The 17134-nt window shown below is 42.6% G+C and overlaps 1 protein-coding gene across 4 annotated transcripts in view; it reads left to right on the top strand.

Moving 5' to 3' along the window:
- The window catches only part of GRIA1 (glutamate ionotropic receptor AMPA type subunit 1), a 306425-nt gene extending 289810 nt beyond the window's left edge, over window positions 1–16615 (top strand). For all 4 annotated transcript variants that reach the window (XM_077895794.1, XM_077895793.1, XM_077895792.1 and 1 more), the window contains 2 exons: window positions 5877–6011; window positions 13749–16615. In XM_077895794.1, the coding sequence (XP_077751920.1) occupies window positions 5877–6011; window positions 13749–13949 (336 nt within the window). In that variant the 3' untranslated portion in view covers window positions 13950–16615. The remainder of the gene's footprint in view (window positions 1–5876; window positions 6012–13748) is intronic.
- Window positions 16616–17134: the final 519 nt, after the last annotated feature.

The raw sequence follows: 17134 nt of genomic DNA, 5'->3' as shown, positions 1-17134 counted from the left end.
CAGCACTACTATGATAAATAGAAAATCAGTATTTCTTGCAAAAAAATGGAAGGCAATCACAAAAATAAATATAATGACAATAACAGCAAAATTTTTTGTTACACTTACTACTGCAACTGAAGTTTGATCTCTCTTGAAAAGGGCAAGGAGCAGTTAATAGAGAGGTATTAAACTGACCAGCACCAAACTGAAACTTCCTTATTGGCTTAATGAGAAAGATTCAAAGAGAATAATGTCCTTATTTTGTGGTCAGTGTCACATAGTTCTGTGTATCAACTAATGCCATCTCCCATACCAGCCAGAGGTGGACAACACTCACTTAGTGACTCCCCCAAGATTGCCCAATGACTCACTGAAGCTTGGGCAAGAGGTCAGCTTAAGTTGCCTCCCAGCCACAGCTCTTCTCACTATGTCACCATATCCCACCACTAGCAGGATAAGTCCATCCACTGTGAACATACTCACTTTCCCACCCCTACCCTCAGCAAGGCCCAGAAGGCAAAGAAGGGCAAACTTCCAACTCTGTCCTTGTATTGTGTACAAACTCCCATCCCTGCCCCTTCAGATAAAGAGCATTGGCCACCTGGAAAGACCTGGGAGTCATAACATGATGCTCTGCTTCAGTCACTCACTCACTCACTCACTCACCCTACCCACTATGGGCTTCTGCACTACAGACATCTCCACAAGGCATTCTAAGAGGGATATTGGTGGAGAAAATATCCTTGAGAAAAAGAGATGCAGAAGTCATCTCATCTCCCCCAAACCTTGGAGGCTTCTGGCTCCAGCTAGAACCCTGGTCAGGGTCAGCACTCCCAGCCTCTGTAAAGCAGCACAGGCAGTGGCCTAGAGTGACTTCAAGGTAAATCTTCTGGGAGTTATGTGTGCTCCGAGATGACATGTCCAACATACAGTAGTTACCCACATCAGAGATTGAATGTGGAAACACCTTAGGTCCTCCCCAGTACCCCTAAACCACACATCCTAAGTCTCCCATCACTGCCCTAAGAGAAGGGACTAGAAGAGAAACAAAGATATTTCCTTTAAAACTCTTTCTTTGGTGCCATGAGCCAGGAGCACCTCTGGGGCTCCATTTTCCTCCAACATACAAGACCTCTGCTCTCTAATGCGTATTCCAGACAGATATTCTGCTCACAATGAAGGCCTCCTATGGGGATGCCTACTTTACCCTCAGACCTAGTACTTCTGTTTTGGAAAATTCCTCACACTCTGGAAGAGGCCTCAGCCTCAGCTGGCCCTTGGGTTCCCCTCCACAACCCATACTGTCTTCTTGAGTTCTCTGCTGCAATTTTGTTCCGAGTCAGGATGTTCCATGGTGCATTGTACAGCAGCCGGTCCCTGAGCACACACTGCTGGAAAGAGCCGCCCCCACAACCCTTACTTTCACAGCATTTGCCTTGCCAATTATTAGTACAATGGGCCAATTCTCATCCTGTGTTGCTCTTGGGGAAAATACTCAGGCTAGGGAACTGGCCTAGATAGGAAATGGAACAGCAGAAGTTGCCAATTAATATGAGTTCCTTTTTTGCATCCCCTAAAGAGGTTAGTCTCTAGAGAGAATTTATAAAAAGCATGATCCCAGGCCCTCTAGGAATTCCTTAGATGCCTCAAATCTCTTGGGGTTGGGGTGAGTGTCAAAGGTTACTTCATCTGACTTTTGTCCACTGCTTGCATCTCTTAGATGACCTCATCAGCTTCTCCCTGAATACATCCATGTTTGAGGTATTCACCACGATCCATGGCAGAGTGTTCCACCTTTGGACAGCTCTGTTGAATCAAAAGGTTTTCCTTTAATGGAACCAAATCCACCTCTCCATAGCTTCCAAACTTTGGTCCTGGCTAGTGAGTGCACCTAGCCAACTGCTGAGTCACTATTCCTGGGAAATAACCAGCCACTCAGGGAAATGGTTCATGGGCTAAAAATCTAAGTTTTGGGAAAGCACAAGGGAAAACCTACTATAGCAGAAAGGCTAGTAGGTAGAAAATGGATTGGACTTTTCTCATGGCCCTGAAAGGAAAGTCAGGTAACAGATTCAGCATGTGAAACACTGCAGGCAGCCCCTAAAAGTCCAGCTGTAATGACATCAGAAAAGGTACGGAATCCCAATGGAATGGAAAGAAGAGTAGGAGCCGTAGCCTTTGCTTTGTAAGAGTACACAGCCTTAACAGGAGGATAAGAAGGAATGGAAGCAGTTGGAGAAACCTAAGCCTAGTTCCAGATTTAGCAGGACTTGCATGATGGGCAGCACCAGTCTCTGTGGGAGGAACTGGTCTTGTGGCCAAAGGCCTTGGCTTCTCCCTGGAACTTTCTACATCAAGTCTCTCCTGCTCATGCCTGGCTCAAACCTCTTTATGAAGACTCAAGCCAGCCCCACAATCCTGGAAGGGATGTTGGCTCAGAAACACAGAGGGAGTGTGGGACAGTCCCCCTTTATGTGGGAAGAGTAAGAAAAAATGTGAAAAAGAAAACATCTCCCTTCCATATAAGGGAGGCAGCAATTCAACACAATAGGTTAAGGGGGACAGATGAAGGTAGGGGGGCTCGTCACCATGACAACAAGCCCAACAATGCTGAAAAATGGATTTTTTAATTTGTTTTTCTTTTCACCTGTCATTCTTCTCAATGCTGTCACTCTCTTCCCTCCCTCCTGGCAGAAGACAAGTTGTGACTTTTTCACTCCCACCAACAAGCTGCCTTGGTTTTGGGAGTACAGCTGCTATGGGATGGGAGGAGAATGGGGTCCTCCAGAAGGGTGCTCAGAAGACTCAGGTTCTATCTTTCTCCTCTTCATGGTAATAGCTGGGAAGTTTATAGCTTGCCGAGGAAACATCAACATAGCTGTTTATACAGAAGTCCATAGCTGTTTATACACATCCTCTTGCATGGACACTATGGGCCAGAGAAGGAATCAGAGCTCCAGTCCCTAAATGGATTTTTAAGCCTGCCCCTGGATATCCCATCATTCTGAGAGTGAGTCAAAGAAACTCAGTAATGGCAACCAAACGGTAGGTTGCTGTCTTGGGCCTCCTTTGAAAAAACTAAAGTTAGTGTTATCAAAAATCAAATGGTGCCCATAAGGGAAACCATAAAACCTTGGCTAAATGTAAACTCCTCAACTATGTGAGCTAAGAAGACAGCAATAGCAGCCTTTCATTCCATATCTCATCAAAGTATGCCAGCTTTAGGCAGCTGTACTAAATCTACGTTTGCTTTCTGGTATTGGTAGTGATAGAGCCCAGGTGCCCCCTTGATTCCAGAGGACTTCCCTCATCCCTGCTACTGCAGAATTGTGTTGGCATAAGAAAGATGAGTGGCACTGTGAGTCCTGCAAGAGGTGGGAGTCTCCTTACCATCCGGCTACCCTATTTGTGTGGGATGTGTCCCCCAACATATTTACACTCCCATCTCTGTAAGCCAGAGACCTTCAGAAGTAAAAGATGCTCTCTCCACCTCCAGACACAGTGAAGCACTCAGTCCCTGGATGTTCCTTCTCCTTCTTCTTCATTTACATAGAATATGCCCCTCTCCCTACTTTCATATGAAGATCTGGCCCTATTTCCTTCCCAGGTATACCAGAAATAGACACCCCACCTTCTATGGCCAAGGAGGTAGACGCTTTTTCAGGGTTTTTTGAAGATAGCAACAACAACAACAACAAAAAAGATGCTACCACTCCCTTATCCTTGAAGGCAATCCTCAACCGAGGTAAACTTGAAATGACCATGAGGAAGAAAATAGAAACAATGTTGGTGACCAAGGAGGCAAGTTTCATTTCAGCTTTGAAAGGCTGATCGGTGTGTCAAGCCAGCAGGATCATTTCTTTCCTCCCAGATTCTTGTGTACCACCTTCCCCCAGACCTGTTCCCTATCCACTCCTTCTGAGCATCACTGTCAACCACTCTTTTTTAAGGTGTGAAGTGGTAACACATTAACATGCCTCTCCACCACACTCCTAGCCCTGTCCACACAGAAGAGTCAGGTTGGTTTTTCTGTTCCACACAGAAGAGTTTTATTGGAACTTCTACTAACCATAAATCCTCTAAGGACTCTGAAGAATTACTCTCCAGAAGCAGAATTACAGACCTCCTAAACACCAAACAGGGAGACATTTTGAGTGTTCTGAAAAATAATGCCAAGTGGGAATTTACTTGTTCAGCCAACTCTTCAACCAAGCACCAAACTCATTTTTGCACATATCCCTTATCAGGCCATTATACCAGAACAGGAGAAATTCTACCCCTTGGAATAATCATTTCCACTGCTTCCAAAGCCAGAATATGCCTTGCCAAGTGTAACCCATATTCAAGAGCCATCTGCTTTAGCAATACAGGAAGCCACCAAAGGGGTGTGCTTTAGATAATCCTACAGCTCTGCTAGCCAAGGCTGCTTCTAGGGAGGGAAGGCATGCTGCTATTTGCCAGCTGTGGTCCCCAAGCTCAGCCCTGCTGAATCCTGTACAATGCACCAAGTAGAACTAGGGCAGAGCCCACTGACTTAGTCAATAGCAAATCCCTTCCCACATGTATAGATTCTAATAGGCAGATGTCAAAGAAATCCCTAGGGCAAGACATTTCACCCTTTGTGTGACTTGCCTCTCTCCCTATCTGCCCATGCAGAGACGTAAAAGCTATATCCTATCCAGTGCCACCAACTAACCAACCATGGTGTGTATCTGTGCCAGTTGAGGCATGCATTTCATTTTAATTTGATGAGAAACTTCTTGTACCTGAACAAACAATATAAACAAAGATGTTAGAGCCACCATGACATCTGGAGATGAGTATTCTCCCAAGATTTAAAGATGTTCACTTGCCTGTGTCAAGAATTTTATTGAGTGGTTTCCCCTGTCTCTGAGCATTACACCCACCATGGCCACCAGTTTCTTTCAGTTGTTCTTACCACCTGGTAACAGGCCCCAGTCTCCTCAGTCTCCCAGTTTTGAACCCAACTGGAGATAAAAGAATGCAGGGATAGTCTTACCAGACTGATGGTCTTTCTCAGGCTCCATAAAGTGAGCTCTGTCAACCCACTAGTGGAGATAGGTACTTGTCCCCTGGCCCTAGTAATTAAGCACTCTGTCTGCATTAGAACCAGTGTAAGATCTTTTATCACAGGCAGTAGAGATTTCTAAATTCAGCTACCTGCATCTGCCTATAACGTCTCTTAGCAAACACCTCCAACAGAAAAATGATACCAATTAAGCATAATCATTAGGATTTAATAGAGCCATTTTTCTATCTCAGGACTGTTTTACTGTTTCAAGCCCCCCAGTTTCCTTTGTCCCTAAACTGGGGCTCAGATCAGTATGTTAAAGGTATACATTGGTTGGTCTTTATTACATGTACAGTGGCTGCCTTATTAAACTGAAATTAAAGGCACATCGAGGGAAAAGATCATTTTAAATGCCAACTCAGAAAAACACTAGGAGACACAAACAACAAGCAAGGCTGAGGCTCTCTTTGCACAACAGAGGGGTCAGGGACAGGAACTGAGCTGAAAAGGAAGGTACATTTTTTTCTGAAAGAATAGGGTAAGCTCAAGGATGCAGGTTTTGATAGAAGCTGCCTTGAATTTCTTGTGGTGTCTCTTGCCTCAGAACAGGCATTGAGGAGGGAGGGAAATGCAATTATAAATTAAACACAATCAGGGTTGCTTTGGGATATTGTTACACACAAACACTTTTCCTAGGAATATTCAGCACTCTATCAATGAATAAAAAGCCTAACTATTTTAAAGGTTAAAAAGGGCAATGGGGTTGAGCGTATGTGTGTAAAAATGCTACTGCTTAGATGCTCTCTAGCCTTTTGGCTCACTTTGCTCTTTCCCCTCCCCCCTTCCCTCCTCCTCTTCCTAGGACAAGACGAGTGCTCTGAGCCTCAGCAATGTGGCAGGCGTGTTCTACATCCTGATCGGAGGACTTGGACTAGCCATGCTGGTTGCCTTAATTGAGTTCTGCTACAAATCCCGTAGCGAATCCAAGCGGATGAAGGTGGCATCGTCTCCCCAGGCCTTTTTCCTACCTTGTTCTGTGATATAGCTGGGTTTCCTGGGAGTCTTTGTATTAGAAAGGGTGGCGAGTGATAAGAGGTTGAGGTCAGTTTGAGGCAAGGGGCAGTAAGCTATGATGAGAAAGGTGACAAGAAAGGAGACGGCTATGAGAAAGGAAGGAAGATGAGGTGTGTCAGGGTAAAGATAGGTCTGGGAAACAACTGCATCAGCCAGAGATGGGGTGGTGAGATTAAAACAGAAGTTTATATGGGTAGTCAACATAATGTGAGGCAAGAGTGGTCATTAGAAAAGTAGATTCTCCCTGAGGCTGCATTAACAGAAGTATAGCTCCCAAAATAGGGAAGAAGTTGTCTACCATCTACAAAATAGATAATCTTGCCATGCTTGGTGAGTTAGGTCTTTTCTTAGCCACTGTACTGTGAGATAGATTTCAGCAAAGAGGATCATGCAGAGAGGATAAGCAGATCAGCTAGATGACCCCAAACTACATCAAAAACAGCTGATGGTAAATAATCAGAGAAGAGAATTATGGAGGATATGAAGGCTGTTTATAAAAATATGAAGACTTAAAAAAATATATGAAGGCCTTTCAGGTGGAAAAAATATAGGTTAGTTCTGTTGGGTCCCCAAGTGTACAACAAGAACTAATGACTAAAAGCTTTGGAGAACAGATGTTAACACAGTGAGATCTACTTTTCTCTCAAAGCTACCACAAAATGGGATGGACTATTCCAATAAATAGCAAGCATCCCATCCCTGGAGGTATACAAGTAGAGAATGGGTTAACTCTTGGGGAGCATATAGATTCTAGTACTCAAAGGGAGTTTGGAATAAATGACTTTTAAGACCCCTCACATTTCATCATTTAGTTTCAATATGAAAATATTTATGCAAGTGTGAATTATGTGAGCAACACCACAAGCAAGACATCATGATGGGACAGAGAGGACTGAGATGCAATCTATGACCTTCAGCACCTTCAACAACAACAAAAAAAAAATTGCCAGAAAAATTACACAGTGAAGCAACTTATAGATAGGAAGGCTGATAGGAATACAGAGGAGGTGGGAATTAGAGAAGGCTTCTGGGACAAGACAAAAATTAAGAGGAAGGATGAGTGGGACTCAGACCAACAAAAGTGGAGAAACAGTCACTCTGAGCAATGTAACCTAGGCTGTGATGTTGGCTTGACTAGACTAAGAAGATTCATTGGTAGGATTTGCTCTCCTAGAACATGCCCTAAAAAGCCCAGATAAGCTCAGTACACCCACTGTAGAGTTTTGACCACAGCCTCCCGCCTAGCCTCTCCCTGCCTTGAGCCAACAGCCCTACACATATCCAGGGTCGCTCTCGGAGAAGACATTGCTGGACATTTGCTTCCCCTGTTTGGAAACTCTGTATTCAGTTCTGTACACAGAGAGTGGGAGTTGGAGGAGGAGGGCCTTCTGTCCTGGCATTCAGACCTTCTGTCCTGGCATTCAACATTTCCACATCATGGCTCCAGCCTACTTTCCCCTCCCAAGCAATCTGCTCTCCTTACATACTACGTACTCTAGCCACCCACATCATGCTTCCCACCCCTGTGCCTTAATGCAGAATAATCTCTCTCCCTGTCTTCTGCCCATAGGGCCCATTTCAAAGGCAATGGAACTAAGAAACAATAACAAGGAATAATTAAGGGATGGTTGTATGATGGTATTTAGCCAGGGGACCTAGGAGCACATCATTCCTACCCTTAACCAGCTCATCAACTACCAGGTCTTCTCAGAAAGGACAAAGCAGAGCAAAAGCATAGGCCTCAGATCTAAAACCCAGGTAGACCTCCAAGAAGCTTGGCAAATACAACAAGGTCTCCTAGAAACTAAACAAAGATTTCTTGCCTATTCTATTCAAAACATAAATCTAAAAATTCTCCTATCTTACTTTCCAAAGTATGGAAAGGCAAAGAGTGGAACAGAAAAAGAGCTAGGTTGAACTACAACTTTTACAACTCCCTAAAACCTTCCATGTGGACCATGACCCAAACCGAGGACCCAGGATTAGCCCAGTACATATCACAGGAGTGCCCCCTCACTGCTCCCCCAGAACACAGTGCAGTGTGGTGGTCTAAAGGACAGGCTCAAAAAATAAAATAAATAAATAAATAAATAAATAAATAAATAAATAAATGACAGGCTCTAGAGACTGAGTATCTGAGCGTAAACCCTGCCTGCTCCATTTGTTAACTATATAATTTGGGACAAGTTCCAGTAGCTTTCTGACCCTCATTTTCTGTAAAATGGGGCTAGTGGCAGTACATATCTCATAAAATTGTCATGAGCATTATGTGAAAAATTGATATAAAGGGACTGGCAAAATGCTTGGGTCATGATGAGCTCTCAATAAATAACAATACTAACAATGATAACTAGAATATATAATATTTTCTGTTAATAACCAGCTACAGTCTTTTTCAGATTTTTCTTTTATTGCCACTCCTACATGTCCTAGGTTTTTTTGAGCTATATAGATTGTGAGTTCCTTAAGGTAAGAAGCTATACCTAATTTCTCTTTGGACATTTCACACACATAGGGTAATTATTAGTAAAATTAATATAGAATTGTACCCAGAAGAGAAAAATCTCCTGAAGCTGAGATGACGCATGGGGGACAGAGTATTTGGGTAAGAACATACAACCACCAAAACTACCCAGCCTGAAAGCACAGACAACCTCATGCAAACTGGTTCTGGCCCCATCTGTGCTCATAAAATCTGATGAGAGCAGGCATCCACCAAGCATGAGGTGCCTAGACTTCTGGTCCTTCCTATGAGATTACCATGTCCAACCAATCATGGTCACTGTCAGGTAATAGTACCGGGGTGGCTAAAGACTGGGATCCTCTTAAAACTTGACAGTTGACTTTCACCACTGAAATCACAACATTCAGATCAAGACAAGAATACTTAGAGGAGGCCACTGAGTCAGGTCATAACTTCTTGGAGACATTCGTACCCTTCCATTGACAAAGATGCTGAATTTCTCAGAAGCCAACACCAGGATCTCTTAGAATCATTCATCCAAGCTCTTCCACCACAATCTTTTATAATTAATTCCATTGGTTGGTACAACTTCTGCCCAATTCACCAAGGCTCCTAATAGAATTTTTAATCTTCCAACTGCAGAAAAGATACTTTTACTGTCTTTATTAATCAGCCCAACTCCTAATTTTTGAAGATCCATCAACATCTCTCTAGTCCAAAGGAGAAAAGTAGAATACCATCCACCTGCCTCTCAGACTTCACAGCTTTACAATTTTCCTTATTTTTCTGTAATTAGCTTTCTCCAGAGGCAGTTAGCTTTTTACAGACATGGCCTCCACCACACGCAGAGGCCCATGTTGACAGTGTCATGGGCCTTTGGTGAGAACCTTCCCTCTTGTTCCTTATTTTGATCACAGTGTTTGGTGAACTTTTAAGGCCTTCAATCCTTACACATGGTTCAGAGCCAGCCCCCAATTTCTCAACAGTAGTCAAGGAGCCCTTCCCCACTGTTCATGGACGAGAGAAGGAGGAAAGGAAGGGGGTAGAAAAGAGGAAGAAGGAAGGAAGGGAAGGAGACATCTTTTTAGTAACCTCCATGTTCAAAGTGCTTTATATACATTTTCGTTGTTGTGCTTGAAGTTCTACAGATGAAGAAATAGGGGTTTGGAGAAGCGAAGTAGATTATCCTAGCAAGGTCACACAAGATAGGAGCTGGAGAAATAGAAATTGGACTTCCAATGCAGGAATAGATCATTCTGAGCACCTACCATGTGTCTCCTGCAGCGGTAGCCACAGTGCATAGACAAATAAGATGGAATCCTATCCTTAGGTTTTTCTGAGGGAGTTGTTGAGGCCACCCATGATACATAATCTTTTGCTTGTGTATTGTCGAGTCCCTTTCCCTTTTGACATGTCACATGAGCAAGACACACAGCAGGTGTCACAGGGACAATGGGAAGGCACCCTGGTGGTATTTCTTCCACAAAGATAAACTGAGCATCATTGTAAGCTACGCATTGCTCAGCACTGAGGACACAGTTAGGAACAAATCAGATCTAGCTTCTATTCTCAGGAAGCTACAAGTATTATGGGAAGACAGAAAATAAGCAAATATTTACATGTTCAATGAGTGTTTGAAGAAAAATGCTGGTGCTGTCAAGTCCTGATCAGGAAATAAGAGCTGAGACAGGTCACAGGGGTTTCCTTGAGAAACACACCAGCTGACTTGAAATGTGGAAGGAATTAACCAGGGGGAAAGAGTTGCCTACAAAGGATACACATGTGTTAGCAACCCAAAGACCAGAACTTTTGCCCAGAAATGGGAAGAAGTCTAGGTGACCAGGACACAGGAAGACTGCTGGAAGAAAACACATGAGAGCTGGGGACTCAGGGAGGGACTTCAGACAACCACACTATTAAGGTAGAATCTAAATGGTCATATAGTAGCAAAAATATATAGCCTAAGACACACTCCAGATTGAAGTCTCAGATCTTCTGTGCCACTCCTCTGCCTGGGGAAACAGACCAGAGTTGAGTCCTTGGCTGGTATTAAATATAACCAGGGTCTTTATTATTGCCCACTTTGTTCCCTGTGGAAAATAATTGTATGTATGACATGAGCTATGGTTAAGCCACAGCAGCTGAGGCTTTGCACATTTTTTTGGAATTATCAAACAGTGGAGAGACTTGGTAATGCAGAGGTGCATCCTCCACAGCATGCGGTCACTCTGACTCTTAGCACACATACTAGTAGGAGGTCATCACTGAGATTTGAGCTTTTATTAGAGTGTTCCAGGATGTGTGAAGGCTGGGGAAACTATTCTTGGAAAAGCAAGTGGCTGAGAAGTTTAGGATATAATCACAGTTAGAGAAATGAGACTCTGAAAAGAGGCAACTTGGGGGGCTTTGACTCTGGACTTTTCACTCATGCTTTTCTTCCTGAACATCAGCTTCAAACACATCTGTAAGGATGAGCTTTAAGAATGGCTGGTATATCAAGGCTGATAAGGGAGAACTGCACTTCCCAAAGGTACAGTTAGGAGGTCATCCACTTTGACATTTGGTGACAGATAACTACAACCTTAAGTCAGCCAATCATAAGTCCTTAGTTTCTCTGTAAAGCGAAGAATATAAACTAGATCAGTGTATTTCAACCTTGCTTGCATATTAGAATCACCTGAAGAGTTTTCAAAAATCGAGATGTCCAGGCCACACACCACACCTAATAAATTAACATCTTGGAGGGTATGTCTTGGGCATCAGTGGTTTTTCCCCAAAACTCCCCAGATAACTGCAGTGTGCAGTCAAATTCAGAACTAATGATCTAGTCATTTTTAGCACAGCTTTCCATTCCCTAGTTTTGACTCTATTCACCTCTTCTCCTGAAAACCCATAAATGTGTTAGAAAGAAGGCAGTAAGAAGGCTGCACTCACTATCAATAGGAGTATGAAGTCATTGACCTTGGAGAAGCTCTCAGCTTCCTGAAAAACTATTTCCAAGTGGTGTGAACATTGAAGGTTTTAGCTTCATGCCCTGCTAAGTTATCTCAGACTTCGGTAGGCACCAATATTGATTATGCCACCAATCTTCTCCTTTAAGATAAATTCATCAAATACCACCTTCAATGGAATGTTATAGGAATATGTGAGGCCTTTTAAAAAATCAAAGACCAGGATGATCTTTATAAACTTTAAACTTTATTTTTTAATTACTGGGATGTGGCAGAGAAAAATCATAGAAGATAAACATTCCAAGCTAATCCATAGAAGGTTCCATACTTCACACACACACACACACACACACACACACACACACACACACACAAATAAGCTTAAGTGAGAACAAGTAACTATTAATTCCTTGGGTTTTCTTTTCACATTTCCCCTTTAGAGCATCACAGTCATATTTATTTGGCCTTCACTTAGAAGAATGCAATCGAGGTCACACTTCCTCTTAAGTGGAGGACAATCAAAACAATGTAAATAAACCAAGTCTGGAGGTTTGAGGAGGAAGCAGAACCAATATGGGTAGAGTATCCTTTGGGGCATATTTGTCTGAATAAGGGATTTTAAAAAGAACAAACACCTAAAAGCATTATCAGAATCACCAGTAATAAGACTCTCAGCATAGTATAGTAGAAACAATTAGGTCAAACTCCTGTTTATGTCTTTTGGCCACCAGAGATTGACTGACATCTCTGATGGTTAAAATCATGGCAATATGCAGAGGAGAAAGCTCATAAACTCTTTAAGGAGGGTCCTAGATGGCTGGCTTTTGTTAAAATACAAATTTAAGAATATCTATTAAGCATTTAACTATATGCTGGACACTATGGGAGATAGCTACAGATGGGAAGAAATGAACCTAGCCCTCCTCCAGACAGCTCTCTTAAAGAACACAAAACCTACATACCAGAAGCAGAGCCATTACAAAAGCATGTATAATGTAGGAGTACTAGGCTGGGTCATAGGGGTGGTGAGGGAAAATACTTACTGGTACAATCTAGGATGGCTTCAAGAAGGAGAGAACAGAATGAGCCTTGAAGAATTGGTAGTATTGGTCTCGTCTCAGAAAACTCTCAACTCATAGATAATTCTTCTTTATGTTGATTCCCAAGAAACCAACCCTCACTTCAAAAATTCTATGAGTATCTCTTAATGGTAAGTTAGAAATGAGAGGAAAGGAGAAGAGTTTGGATTTCATGTCATGAAGCTTCTATCTCCAAAGGAACTCAGAACAGAACCCTTCCTCTTATCTAAAAAGATATGATTCTAATTTCAGGTTGTGGTCTTGAATATTCCACCTCACCCATCTGATCCCAGAGTGATCACTGGAATCCTTTTCATACCTAGAATTTTAATATTCTGGAAATCACAAGCTTAGTAGCACTGATTTGATGTGTCAGTCTGGAAGTCAGGTTATATGTGCTGATGGGACGAAGTTGACATGCAGATAATGATCTTTGGAATGTATTCTCATTTTCTTTAGCACATGCTTCTTTCCAATTACATTTTTACAATTATTCAAATAAGTCCTACATTCCCATAATACATGCTACTAGAGGTAGGATAGGATTTTTCCTGAAGTAAATCAAAGGTAATTTTAAATTTTAACTCAACAATAACATGCTCCTTTAAAAAATTTTTTTTAATAATTTTTTAAAAAAATAATTTTTCATGCAGTAGCACTGTTCTTGCTAATAAAATCTGCAGGTGCACAGATAATCACATTTTATAAACATGGAGATTTAAAAAGTCTAGAGAGATAAGGAGTTATGCACAAGGTCAAATAACTAGTTGATGTCAGAACCAGAACTAAAATTGAAAGTTTCCCAAACCCCTTTCCACAACTTTTCCACTTGGTCATGTTGCTACATTTATTATCATTAATACTACCATGGAAATACTTCATTTTCAGAAATCACAAAATCTATAAAAGCTAGAAAGGATCTAGTGACCACCCAGTCCAACACACCTCATTGCATAGAGAGAACAAGAAGTCCAAAGAGATCAGATTTGTTCAGATCCTCACAGCAGTTTTGTGAGTTTGCAGGAAGCCAAGGTTAGCATTCCAGAAAAGGAAAAAAGTTGGATGGGGAAGATATGTGGGGTGAGATTTTAAGGCCAGCATTGACTCATTCTCCTTGCCAATCACTGCCAAGGACCTGGGGAAGAACCCCCGGTCCTCCTGAAAAGGGTTTCTGTTTGATCCCACAGCAATCCATCAATGAAGCCATACGGACATCGACGCTCCCACGTAACAGTGGGGCAGGAACCAGCGGTGGCGGTAGTGGAGAAAACGGCCGGGTAGTCAGCCACGACTTCCCCAAGTCCATGCAGTCAATTCCCTGCATGAGCCACAGTTCAGGGATGCCCTTGGGAGCCACGGGATTGTAACTGGAGCAGACGGAGACCCCTTGGGGAGCATGCTCAAGCTCCCCCAGTTCCATCCCAAACCCTTCAGTGCCAAAAACAATAAAATGAAACGCAACCGCCACCAACCACCATGACCACAAGGAAGATGATTCAACAGATTTTCCTGAAGAATTGAAAAATCATTTTGCCGTCCCTTTTCCTTTTTTGATGTTCTTTCACATTTTTCCATTTGCTAAGTGAGGATGATAAACAACACTGCACTGCAATAAGGGAAGAATACCCTGTCTAATAGAGCCTGTGTCTCTGAAATGGAGTTACAGGAACATTAATGAGGAAACTGTACTGTTTTCTTTTATTCGGTTGCTAATGTCTTAGTGTGTGCAATATTTTTTTTTCTTACTAACATCCATGGTTTGCAGGTTCTGTTAGGCCCCTTCCTTCTCCTGGCTTCTTACTTCCAACTCCCTACCCATGTCTCTTCAGTTTTCAGATTGGAGATTAAAGATCCGGTCCACCATACAAGCAAGCAAAAGGAAAAAAGCAACCTTCAAACTAAGTCACCATTGGAGCTCTCTCAGTTACCCTCCATTCCTTGGCCCCAAGCCATGGATGAGGACGGATGTTGTTGGAGGAGTAGACTGCCTTCCCCCAGAAAGGGCGCTTCACTGATGTAGCTGAGAATATGTGTGATAAGCAATTCAGGCCAAAGGGTGGTGGAAAGGGCAAAGGCAGGTGTGCAGTCAAAGAAGGACTCAAGAAGCTATTACTGGAGGCTCAGAGAAAGCTTCCTTTAATGTGTAACAGCCATCCCATAGGCTTTAGGTGGAATGGTATGTGTCCTCACAGAGTCAACCTCAGTGCTAAGAAGTATGTCTTTCTGCTATGCTCAAGCCCAAAGGCACTCTGGTGGCTGAATTGGCCTCCTGAACCAAGTACAGCCTTGGGAATAGCTGACAGCCAGGAAGATATTGCCCATGATTCTCACTTTTCATTTGCTTGACATCTGAGCAGGAACCCCACTGTGGAGTAGACTCTCTCTGGAGCCTCTGATACAGGGGAAAAGGCTATGCAAACTAAGTACAAAAGAAAAGGATGGAAGAATTTTGGAAGAGAAAGCATCATGGAAACCCACAAATAAGAGAACCTTTCATGATGCGTCCTGTCCTAGGATTAAGAAACCAAATATGAAGCTTAGGGTTTTGCTGACCTGGAGAACTTGGATTTTTATGTCCATTTAAAAGTGGGGTTTTTTTTAGCATGTGGCCAGGTAATATGCTGTCACTTTAGAAAGTAAAATGCCCAAGGATGAATAACTTTAAGGAAGATAGGGAGATGAATTAAGTTGGTAATGACATTGGGGTACCTTCAGATCTGACCCCAACTTCTAACCTAAGAAGGCTGGCCTTCCCCCTGGCTAACTCAGAATGAGGATGTATTATTCCAATGACCAGACTCAAATGCCCATGTTTGTGACTATAAAGTTGAACTAAAGCAAGATTGGAGAAGTGACAGGGTTCATGGAGAGAAGCCCAGGGTGACTACAACTTTAGTTGGGAGCAGGGTTCCTGGCATATAGCTTTTGTGGAGATCCCAGCTCTCATTCTTGGTGCAATTGGCTTCCAGCTGTCCAGCAGCCACTCTCCTAGGTGCATGATTCAGTGCGTGCCATGTGTCTTTAGCTTTTATTGATAACCATGTTCTGGCTTGTTTCCTTACCCCCTACTTCTATCCAGTCTTCTCTGCTGGGGGTTATCATTAGCAACTGAAAAACTAAAGTTTTGGGAGCCTACCAACAAGTAGGTTCAGCATGATTGGCTTCATCTGTGGATCCTCTCAGTGGATACCCACCATCTCTATGTCTCTCCCATTCTCCTATTATCAGCCGTAGCAAAGAACCATCCCCAAATCAAACTCTTCACCCTTTCAACTCAAGTGCTGTCCAATCAAGTGCTGTCCAATCTCTCACGTGTCAATGTGGGCATGGTACGTGGAGCAGGACCATCAAGATGGATTTTTACTTTTCACTATTGCCAGCTGATATCCTCCCCATCCTCTTCTGCCCTCCCACCGGATTTTTTTCAGCCCTTAGCCTACCACTGCAGAATCTGTTATGACCCACCATTGGGGAGTGCATTTCAGAGCAGGTGGAACTAACCCTCTTACTATCAATATGCTTCAAAGACCTTTTGCCTTTGGTAAGATGCCTCTCCAGCCACTGAGCTCACCAGTAACATGATCTGAGTGGGAGAGATCATCTAAGCTAACAATGAGGGTCTACGTTGTGTGGGGGTCCAAGACTCCAGAGGAAGATGCTTTTTATCAATGGAGGGGTGACGGGGAAAACAAAAGCAAGAAAAAAAGTTAACTTGTATTATGTATTTTTACTACACTTTTCTTAAAAATAGAGCAATGGGAAAACTCTGAAAGAGATTGACATTTTTCTCAACAGGAATCCATACTTAACAGTTCTGGCTTTCATTAAATTTTGCTCTTTGGTACCTGGGCCTTTTATTTAACATCTATATTTGTTTTAATTCTCTTAGCAGATGTGTGAAAGGATTTTTGCTTGATCAAACACTAAATATTTTTTTGGTTCTGTTTTTCTTTCAAGTAGCCAGGGGTTTTTTCTTTTGGTATTTGCATAAAATGAAAATATCACCGAGAATTAAATCACTGTGGATCCATTACCTACTTTTCATATTTGTCCATTCCATTTTTGTGCCATTTCTGAAGTCAGAGCTCTAGAGGCTATGTTATTTCCTTTTGCTAAACCTAGGACTAGTACATTTTTAATGGTAATCACCATTCCTGATTCACGAACAGCTCTCAAGTCATTTCAGCTGAACTAGTTTACACGGAGTTATTCATTCAAATAGGATAACCAAAGGTGGGGGGAATGGGGGCAGGGAGAGCATGTGATAATGGTTTTCAAAGGCCACAGTTCCAACTAAATTGGGGGCAGGGTTTGACATACAATGGTCACAGTACTAGAGAACTGGATGGCTCACAGGATTGGTCTTCCAGACACCCCGAAACTGGAGCCGAGAATATCTTTAAGGGGCAGAATCACAACCAAAACCAATTTAAACCATGTTTAAAAACATATATCTTGGTCCCAGGTGACATTACCCCTCATTCTTGTCTGAAAGTTCTTCTTTCACTCCATCAAGATGGGCTTTCTATAAAGGACCTAACGTTTATTGACA

Source organism: Canis aureus, chromosome 4, assembly GCF_053574225.1.
Source record: "Canis aureus isolate CA01 chromosome 4, VMU_Caureus_v.1.0, whole genome shotgun sequence".
Lineage (NCBI taxonomy): Eukaryota > Metazoa > Chordata > Mammalia > Carnivora > Canidae > Canis > Canis aureus.
The sequence above is the reverse complement of the archived record's forward strand: the minus strand, read 5'-3'. Positions and strand labels throughout refer to the sequence as shown.